The sequence below is a fragment of the Oryx dammah genome, unplaced genomic scaffold, assembly GCF_014754425.2.
Source record: "Oryx dammah isolate SB20612 unplaced genomic scaffold, SCBI_Odam_1.1 HiC_scaffold_27, whole genome shotgun sequence".
Lineage (NCBI taxonomy): Eukaryota > Metazoa > Chordata > Mammalia > Artiodactyla > Bovidae > Oryx > Oryx dammah.
Window position 1 is genome coordinate 8785223 of NW_024070211.1, and position 10159 is coordinate 8795381.

The 10159-nt window shown below is 49.4% G+C and overlaps 1 protein-coding gene across 2 annotated transcripts; it reads right to left on the reverse strand.

The window, feature by feature from the left end:
* Positions 1-2569: 2569 nt before the first annotated feature.
* Positions 2570-9587, reverse strand: PAQR7 (progestin and adipoQ receptor family member 7). Of its 2 annotated transcripts, XM_040229649.1 has the most exons (3): positions 9222-9587; positions 7371-7459; positions 2570-4683 (listed from the first exon to the last, which is right to left on the reverse strand). In XM_040229649.1, exon 3 carries the CDS (start codon positions 4660-4662, stop codon positions 3610-3612), a length of 1053 nt encoding a protein of 350 aa, XP_040085583.1. In that variant the 5' UTR covers positions 4663-4683; positions 7371-7459; positions 9222-9587; the 3' UTR covers positions 2570-3609. The 2 variants fall into 2 exon arrangements, with proteins under 2 accessions (XP_040085583.1, XP_040085581.1); XM_040229647.1 differs by having other exon boundaries at positions 2570-7459.
* Between the last annotated feature and the right edge of the window lie 572 nt (positions 9588-10159).

Here is a 10159-nt window from a genome sequence, read left to right on the forward strand (position 1 = left end):
CCCGCCAACGCTGGGGGCGGAGCTACGCCGCGACCACCCCGGCGCAGGCACCGCCCTCAGAGTCAGCTCCGCCCCGGACCAAGCCCCGCCCCCTTCCCCAGCGCTGCGGTCTTAAGGCCTTAACCAGGACAACGGTGAGGCGTGGAGCAGATTACCAAGGCCAAGTTCATTCTGGCTTTCTGATCCAAAAGTTGTATTCGGAACTGTGTTGAGTGAACGCGTTCGCGACGCTGCACAAGGAATATGCATTTTCTTTTTTGTTGAGTTAGTTGCACTCTCTTACTCATAACCATCAGAGCTTTTCCTGGTCTTATCGCTGAGTTCTTATGCATACTTAGTCGCTTCAGTCGCGTCTGACTCTTTGCGACCCTATGGACCGTCCCCAGCCAGGCTCCTCTGTCCATGGGATTCTCCAGACAAGAATACTGGAATGGGTTGCCATTTCCTCCTCTAGGGGATCTTCCTGACCCAGGGATCGAACCTGTGTCTCTTATGGCCTACCTGCATTGGCATGCGGGTTCTTTACCACTAGCGCCACCTGGGAAGCCAAGGAACCTCTAGGAAGCCTAGGAACACCTAGGAACATCTCAAAAAGAGGAGAGGAGGTTCTGGTCTGTCAGCTCCATAGCTGGGGTCCTCAGCATTACCTTAAACGGATTACATTTGTAATTCAAAACAAAAAACTAAGCATAACTAGGAAACCTCATGGGAAAGGATTTAGAAAATGTTAAGTAGAAAGGAGTACGTCAAGGCTGTATATTGTCACCCTGCTTATTTAACTTACATGCAGAGTACATCATGAGAAACGCTGGACTGGAAGAAGCACAAGCTGAAATCAAGATTGCCGGGAGAAATATCAATAACCTCAGATATGCAGATGACACCACCCTTATGGCAGAAAGTGAAGAGGAACTCAAAAGCCTCTTGATGAAAGTGAAAGAGGAGAGTGAAAAAGTTGGCTTAAAGCTCAACATTCAGAAAACGAAGATCATGGCATCTGGTCCCATCACTTCATAGGAAATAGATGAGGAAACAGTGGAAACAGTGTCAGACTTTATTTTGGGGGGCTCCAGAATCACTGCAGATGGTGACTGCAGCCATGAAATTAAAAGACGCTTACTCCTTGGAAGAAAAGTTATGACCAACCTAGATAGCATATTCAAAAGCAGAGACATTACTTTGCCGACTAAGGTCCGTCTAGTCAAGGCTATGGTTTTTCCTGTGGTCATGTATGGATGTGAGAGTTGGACTGTGAAGAAGGCTGAGTGCCGAAGAATTGATGCTTTTGAACTATGGTGTTGGAGAAGACTCTTGAGAGTCCATTGGACTACAAGGAGATCCAACCAGTCCATTCTGAAGGAGATCAGCTCTGAGATTTCTTTGGAAGGAATGATGCTAAAGCTGAAGCTCCAGTACTTTGGTCACCTCATGCGAAGAGTTGACTCATTGGAAAAGACTCTGATGCTGGGAGGGATTGGGGGGAAGAGGAGAAGGGGACGACAGAGGATGAGATGGCTGGATGGTATCACGGACTCGATGGACATGAATCTGAGTGAACTCCGGGAGATGGTGATGGACAGGGAGGCCTGGTGTGCTGCGATTCATGGGATCGCAAAGAGTCAGACACGACTGAACGACTGAACTGAACTGAAGTAGAATGAAAACTAAAACTTTGGAGTCAAGAACTAGCTTTCAGTACTTGCTGTGTGGCCTTGAATTTTAAAGAGGATCAAGCAAGTTTTGTGAAAGTACTTTGCAAATTCTGAAAGCCCCTAAGAAATGCACCTGGACTCCCCAGTTGGTGCAGTTGGTAAAGAATCTGCCTGCCAATGCAGGAGAAACAAGAGATGGGGGTTCAATCCCTGGGTCAGGAAGATCCTCTGGAGAAGGAAATGGCAACCCAGTCCAGTATTCTTGCCTGGAAATCCAATGGACAGAGGAGCCTAGTGGGGTACAGTCCATGGGGTCACAAAGAGTAGGACATGACTGAGCAGCGCACACACACACACACGCACACCAAGCATTGTTCTAAGTCCTCAGAAATAGAAAAATGCTAGCACACATAACCACAATCTCCACAGGTGAACTATATGCACGACATGGTATTTTAGCAGTAGAGTGATATTCCTTATTCATTCAAGATATTATGCTTTTCTTACCTGTACTTCCTAATTTTCCTTCACTGTACGTATGTTGCCATTTATTGCTTATGCACTGGGGAAAAGGCAATACTCTAAATGTTGACATGTAACGATATCATAAAAGTTAACATAAAGACCTTCCTTGATTAAAAGACCAAGAAATGAAATATTTGTCAAATTATATATTTTAAACATATTCTTTTAACATCTAATATTAATTTAGTAATAAAAGTGCCTCACCTTTCCTATCAAAAAAAGTTCCCATATACAGTAGATAAGGCCCACCCCCAGGCAAAGATAAAACAGGATCTCTTCCCTTTGCCCACCCCCAAGCTCCCCCTGAAAACCTCCTCCAACACAATAAGCAGGCCCAAGGGGTGCACCAGGGCCCTCTCTCCAGGATAGGAGACAAGAAGCAAGGAGGCAACTGTTAGCACAGTCATTTTATTGCATCCAGGACATCAGAGTCCAGACCACCCCTGATTTCAGCTCCAGTGACTCCTCCTTCCTTTCCTCTTGGCCTTTGAACAGGTTTTTCCCTCTCCCTGGAATACACTTCCTCTTCTCCATCAGCAAACTCCTATTCACCCTTCCCAACCCAAGACCCTGAGGGTCTCAGGCAGCACTAATTATTCCCTCCTCAGTGTTTCCCCTGACAGTTCATTCAATAGTAAAGCCTTTAGCATCCTGCATTAATCCACAGGGCCCCATCAATAGCCTGTGTCTGAGTAGAGGCCCAAGAAACACTGAATTGATAAACACTGAGTTGTGAACAAGGGACCCAGGAAAGAAGATGGGAACAGGATGAGTGGGATCCAGAGTCCAGTGATAGGAGGGTGGAGCTAACTGGGATAGTGACTGAGAGCTGTGGGGCACTGGATGGGATCCATTTCCACCTGGCACAATCTTCAACCTTTGAGGGTTCTCTGGAGCACCCAAACTCCAAGCTGGAGTTCAAGGAACCTTAAAGTCCTACACACAACAGAGGGCTGTCCTTTCCCGAGGGGATCTGGGTAGAGGGCACTGCTGATGCTTCCCCTGTCCCTCAGCTCAGATCTGACTCTAACCTAAATCCCAACTTCCCCTCCCATATAATCTGGAAGCCCCTAGTCAGGGTCTTGGCCCCAGCTGATTCCCCCATCCTCACCCCTAAGTGAGACAGGCAGTGAGGGGAGGCAAAACCAGGGTGACACACATCTTTCTCTTTCCCTCTCCCAGGGCAGGCAGCTGGGGCAGGCCCAAGAGTAGACCCCAGCAGCTCCAGCCAATCCTCAAATCCAAGGACTGGCCAGCGCTGCCCTTGGCAGCTGAGGCGTGCCGTGCACAGAGAATCACCGCGGGCCAGACACAAACAACTTTACCAGGACTTGTTCCCATCTGGAGCCAAGGTTCCCATCTGTTCCCATCTGTTCCCATCCAGACCTTTGGGCCCCCACTATACCTCCCTCCCTACCAGCTGCCACCCCCTTCACTGAGTCTTCCGATCAAGATCAAGTTTGCGCCGTACCAGCTGGCTAAGGAGGAATGCGGTGAGGATGCTGCTGCCTACGGTGAGCAAGAAGAGGCCAGAGAAGTTGTGGGGCCAGCGGGTGTGCAGAGGCTCATAGATGGGCCGCCGGGCCTCATAGTCCAGCGCCACGGCCTCCAGCTGGGCCAGCGTGCACAGTACCAAAAAGACATGGAAGAGCTGGTGGCCCTGCCCAAAGACATGGCAGCTGCCAGGGAACCAGCGCTCAGGCATGAAGGCAGAGAAGAAAGCTGCAGCCAACAGGAAGAAGACCACCTGGCATTTGTGGTAGAGAAGAGCCGGGTCGTCTGTGGCAGGGTCGGGGGACACAAGGATGCGGTGCGCCACGGGGCTGATGTCCAGTGCGTAGGCCAGCGCAGAGGGTACCTCCTGGCAAGTGCGGCCCAGCAGACCAGGCTTCTGGATGTACTTGTTGTAGCAGGAGCCAGTGCAGGAAAGCCAAGCAAGAAAGGCAGCCGTGGGCAGGAAGATGGTCTGCACTTGGGCGTGCCAGGCGGGCTCAATGGCATAGTAGAAGTGCGCCAGGGCGCTGCCAAACTGGTACACGGCCACACCCACATAGTCCAGGAAGAAGAAGCTGTAATGCCAGAACTCGGACTTGGCCTGCAGGAGGTGAGCCAAGGCACTGAGGGAGAGGTAGGTGAAGGAGGCGAGGACAATGATGAAGAGGGGCAGGGCATGCGGGTCTCCCCAGAAGTCCACGGTGCCCACAAAGATGGCGAGCCGCAGCAGCAGCACCAGGGCGGCCAGCAGGTGGGTCCAGACGTTCACCGCCTCATTGTGCTGCTGGAACAGCGTGCGGAAGTAGAAGCGCCAGGTCCGATGCAGCGGCCGGTAGCCCACATAGATGTACGGCTTCCAGAAGAGGGGCGGCACCTCGGCTCGATCCACGGTGAACACAGGCTCTGATGGCACAGACGGCTGAGGCTCCTGGTGGACCTGCCGCAGACCGGGCAGGAGGTGGCTGAGCTTCTGGGCCACCACTGTGGCCATGGCCGTGGGCTGGGCAGGGGGCTGGAAGAGAGAGGCCCGAGCAAAGTTAGGGAGCTGGTGTCCTCACCAGCTGCCCCGTGAGCAGCAACTGGCAGGGCGTTGCTGCCCAGTTCTTCCTCCCTCTTCCCTACCCCCTTATCCCTACACGGAGTTAAAAAGGAGCAGAGTTGTCCTCGGGGAGAGCTCAGCTCTGTCTCACGATTCTTTTGCTCCTTGATCTATCCCAAGGGCCTAGAATAGTGCCTGGCGTATAGAAGGTGCTCAATAAATGTTTGAGGCAGGCGTTACTTAAAGAGGCTCAGGAGTCAGCCAACTCCTTTCCGGTCCAGGCTCCATACAGCAGCCCCCGTTGTTTCCCTCCCATGTTCATGCTGCCATCAGTACTCACACGGTGGCGACAATGTCCTTGCTAAGAACAGATTTGCTACCTCTACTTTTAGCTTCTTCCAAATGGCCTGGGTCTCCCACTAACCCTCCATCACCCTACATGATCTGGTCCCTACTGCCTTTCCCAGCTTTACTACTCAACCACAGCACACATCACACCCAGCCACAGCCTCATCAAGCCCCTGGACCTGCCGTTTCACATGTCTGTAGCCCGGGTAAGCTGTTCCCTCCATCTGAGACATTTACCTCATCTTGCCTGTCTGGCAAGCTCCTAGTCATTCCTCAAAACCCATTTCTTCTGTGATATTTTCCCGGGTTTCTCTCGCCCCCCAGTCCTCTGACGCTGACCCTTCTACTCGAATGCCTACTGTCCTTTGACCATTATAACACTTCTCATAGACATTAAGTTGTTAATGCAAGCTCCTCCAGGGTAGGCTTATTTGTCCTATTATTTTGTGAACCCCTGGTGCTTTGCAGGTAGCTGGTGCTCATTTTCATTCATTTCATGCTTGTGGAATGAAAAATCAGCATAATAGCATCCTGATAATACTTCGTAGCCTTCAAGGCCCAACTCAAAAAGCCACCTTTCCCCCTGCAAGTCCCTAGTAACATCTGATCCTATAAAAACAGCCCTAGCCACACCCCTGCTTAAAAGTTCCTGCCTCCAGACCTTCCACATTGCTAACTGCAAATAAATCCAATCTAACACCTCACCCTGCATTCAACACCCCATGACCTGCTCCCATCCTCATTTCCCACCTAACCCAAATGTAGACCCTGTGCCAACTTCCTTTCCCTCTACTGAAATCCTTTAAGACCAGTACAAGCTGCCAACTCCTTAATGCCCCCTCATTTTCCCCTATGGAAGATCTATAATGGATTATATAAGTTATCATTTAAAACATATTTATTCATTTAGCAAACACTTACTGAGCTCCTTCTCTGCCTCATGTCCTGTGCTGGGTCCCAGAGTGTGGGGTGGGAGAAGAGTGGAAAAGAATTTGATCCTTGCCTTCAGGAACTTCATAATATGGTAGAGGTTATAGAGAGGAAACCAAAGCATAGCAAATGCTTACATAGCATGTGCTGTGTGCCAGACAGTGTCTTAAGCAATTTATGCATATTTGATTCATTTAATCAACACAACATCCTATGAGATAGGTACTATCATATGCCCATTTTTCAGACAAGGAAATTGAAGCACAGAGAAGTTGAGTACCCTGCCTAAGAAGCAGTAGAGGCATGATATAAATTCAGTTTGCAGTCTTTTTATTATTATTACTATTATTTTATTTTTTGACAGCACTGCACAGCATGTAGGATTTTAGTTCCCTAACCAGAAATCAAATCTGCAGCCCCTGCATTGGAAACGTGGAGTCTTAACCACTGGACCACTGGGAAGTCTCTCAGTTTGTAATTTTAACCACTTCCCAAAACTGACCTCTGTAAGACAAGGTGACAAGTACTATTAATAATTTAATAATTATATACTGTTTTTGCCTGATTCTAGCTGCTTAATTCAGGCTTATCATTACTCACTGTGCCATTCATTAAATCAAATATGTATTGATAAACTATCCAGACAACTAGCTAGACAGACAACTCCCCTCCCTCAAATTCTCCCCAAGAAGCTTAATGGATGCAGCAACCAAACTTACTCTGTTCATCATTCATCAGATATCTACTGCAACTTCCTTTGCACCAGTCATTCTAAAATGCAAGAAAGCTGGGCAAGATAAAGCACTCAAGTTCTCCGCCATCAGCAGCACCATGATCACCCACAAAGTCCCAATAATTCGCACACAGTCCAAGCAAACAGAGGGTGCTTGTTGTGCAAAGGCAACTCACACTCCACCTCACCCCCAGCCTGACTTGCATCCCTTAGTTCCTCCTGCATTACATTATGGAGTCAGCTCTGGCCTCTGACCTTTCCCAGCCTGGTAGGGAAGTAGGAGTTAAATAAGTCATTACACCACTGCATGGGAGGTGCTACAACAAGGGAGTACAAGAGTCTTCTACTTTATATTCCAAGATGGCCTGGCAGGTTTAGGAATCAGACCCTGCTGATGAACCAATTCATCAGCAAGACCTTACTAATGACAGTAGTGGGGCCACTTCTGTGCAGAGCACAAGAATCCCCCGGCCCACTTGCTGGTTGAATCCACTTGCCAGAATTGGATTTCCTCTCCTCCCCGAGAGACCAGTCTTTAGCCTCAACAGTCTGGCCTCCACCCTTGTCTACAGCTTTGTCTTCCCAACTCAGAACCTCAGGGAACCAGAAAAGGCCTCTGAAAGCATCTTATGCAGTTCCTTAGTTTTACCTTGAGAAAACAGGAGCCCAGAGACAGGAAGGCTTTCCCGAGAGTTGCCCAATTCAGCTAGCTTTCCATTCCACCATGACGACAAAGGCCTGGGAATGATGACATGCAATAGTGCCTTAGTTCCTGGCTCCCTAAAATCTGTTACATCCAGTTCAATGCTCCATACCCCACTCTTAGAACTTCCCAAGTCCTAAGAGCATATTAAAAGATCAGAGAAGGCCTGCACCAAAGAAGCCTGCTTCACTTTGTTGAACCTATTGGGTTGGCCAAAAACATCGTTCAGGTTTTTCCATAAGATGTTAATGGGAAAACCCAAACACTTTTTAACCAGCTCAATACATTTGCCAAGCTTACATGACAAGGATTTCCTTTCCCAGTAATGATTATAAAGCTAGCTGAAATGTAGTAAGAGTTTACTATATGCTCACTCATAGCCTGGTGGCTCAGCTGGTAAAGAATCTGCCTGTAATGCAGGAGACCTGGGTTCGATCCCTGGGTTGAAAAGATCCCCTGGAGAAAGGAACAGCTACCCACTCCAGTATTCTGGCCTGGAGAATTCCATGGGATCACAAAGAGTCAGACACGACTGAGCAACTTTCACTTTCACTTTCTCACTCATAGCCTTGTTGCAACTCTCATAACTAGCCTGTGAGGTAGGTAGAGAGAGGTGAAGCCAGGATCTGGACCCAGCTCTGTGACTGCAGAGCCCACATACTCTCAGCCACCCCTATTGCCCTGCTTCCTGTCACAGCCAACTGCATCCCACAGAACCACTTTGGAAAACGCTGTTCTAAAGCAGGTGAGCAGGTCCTTTCCTGCAAACTGCTTCCTTAGGCTTCTAGCAACTGACTTGCATCCAAGGACCTCAGTCTCACCCAGTTACCAGCGCCCTACTCTCTGTACCAGTGAAGCCTGGCTCGCAGCCACCTCCTCAGGGGGGCGATAGCTCTCTCTCTCTGTCCTCGCCCTCCCCCATACACAGTGGACTTTGAGCGCAGAACCCAGACATCAGATCCTGAGATAACAGAGGTCTAGTTGCCCTGTTTCCTTTAGACCTCAGCCAGCAGCCCAGTTCCATGTGAGCAGCTCTATTTTCAGAATTGGTTCCCATCTCCTGACTCCATGAAAGGGGCCCTGGATCCAGGGGAAGAAGCAGGGGCAGGAGTCTAGCATGACCAGAAGGATGAGGGTGGACCTCCAGAGGGTAGGCTCAGAGCATCTTCTGAGTAGTTTGCCCACCCCAGTCTTGTTCCAGGCACCCCACCCCAGTCCAGTACACCTTCATGGCCCTCCTCCACACTCAGTCGCTTCAGCACGTCCAGCTCTTTACAACCCCATGGATTGTAGCCTGCCAGGGTCCTCTGTCCATGGGATTCTCCAGGCAAGAATACTGGAGTGGGTTGCCATGCCATTCTCCAGGGGACCTTCCTGACCCAGGGATCGAACACTGGAAAGCAGGTTCTTTACCACTAACACCACCTGGGAAGCCCCATGGCCCCCCTCCAAGTCTCCCTAATTGCACTAGTTACCTAGGGTTTCTCTTGAACACTAGGGCTGATGACTTCTGCTATAGAACAGAAAAAATTCACCAGATGCCAGGCACTGGATGGCACTTCCACAGGTGAGGGTCACTAGGGGTGGGGCTTCCAGGGACTGTAGGTGTCTTGTGTGATGTCACCAGAGGGTGGGGCTAAAGACCACCTCCACCCTCTACCCTCCACCCTCCCCTCTATTACCACTACTAAACTCTGCCCCCATGAGCCAGGCCTCAGCTATAGAAGGAAGCTCATGGTTAACCTCTACATGAAATATTTGGGGAGACTGAGAGCTAGCTGAAATGTTGTGACTTACCCAAGATCACACGGCAAGGCAGGCAAAGCTGGGCTGAGACCAAGTGTCAAGGGCCTGGTTGATGGATATCAGGCAAACTTGACAGGCTTCTGTCCCCTACTCAGTGGGAATCAGAATGGAAGGAAGTTAGGAATCAAGGAGAAAACAGACATTATAAAGGCTCATGAAGCAGATGGACTTCAGGTTCAGACAAACCAAGTTGACTTCTGATTCCGTAACACACTAGCTGTGTGACCTAAGACAAGTGATTTACCGTCTCTAATCCTCAGCCCCATCATGGGAATTTTAACATTATCCACCTCATGCTGCTGCTGCTAAGTCGCTTCAGTCGCGTCCAACTCTGTGCGACCCCATAGACGGCAGCCCACCAGGCTCCCTAGTCCCTGGGATTCTCCAGGCAAGAACACTGGAGTGAGTTGCCATTTCCTTCTCCAATGTATGAAAGTGAAAAGTTAAAGTGAAAGTGAAGTCGTGTCCGACTCTTCGCATGCTACTGCTAAGTCACTTCAGTCGTGTCCGACTCTATGTGACCCCATAGACGGCAGCCCACCAGGCTCCCTCGTCCCTGAGATTCTCCAGGCAAGAACACTGGAGTGGGTTGCCGTTTCCTTCTCCAATGTATGAAAGTAAAAAGTGAAAGTGAAGTTGCTCAGTCGTGTCCGACCCTTAGCGACCCCATGGACTGCAGCCCACCAGGCTCCTCCGTCCATGGGATTTTCCAGGCAAGAGTGCTGGAGTGGGGTGCTATTGCCTTCTCCACTCTTCGCGTAGACTGCTACAAATATGAAATCTATGAGAACAGTTTTAGCACAGTTTAGGGATTCAGTAAATGATTCCTATTATTCGTATCAATTATTAATAGTAGTAGTATTTGAAATATTCCTAGCCTGAATATTAGTATTTAAAACATTCCCAAGTTGAAAAGTTTGCTTTGGCTT

Excerpts from the sequence above, each read along its gene's own strand:
- PAQR7 (XM_040229649.1), bottom strand. The coding sequence starts at position 4,662 with ATGGCCACAGTGGTGGCCCAGAAGCTCAGCCACCTCCTGCCCGGTCTG.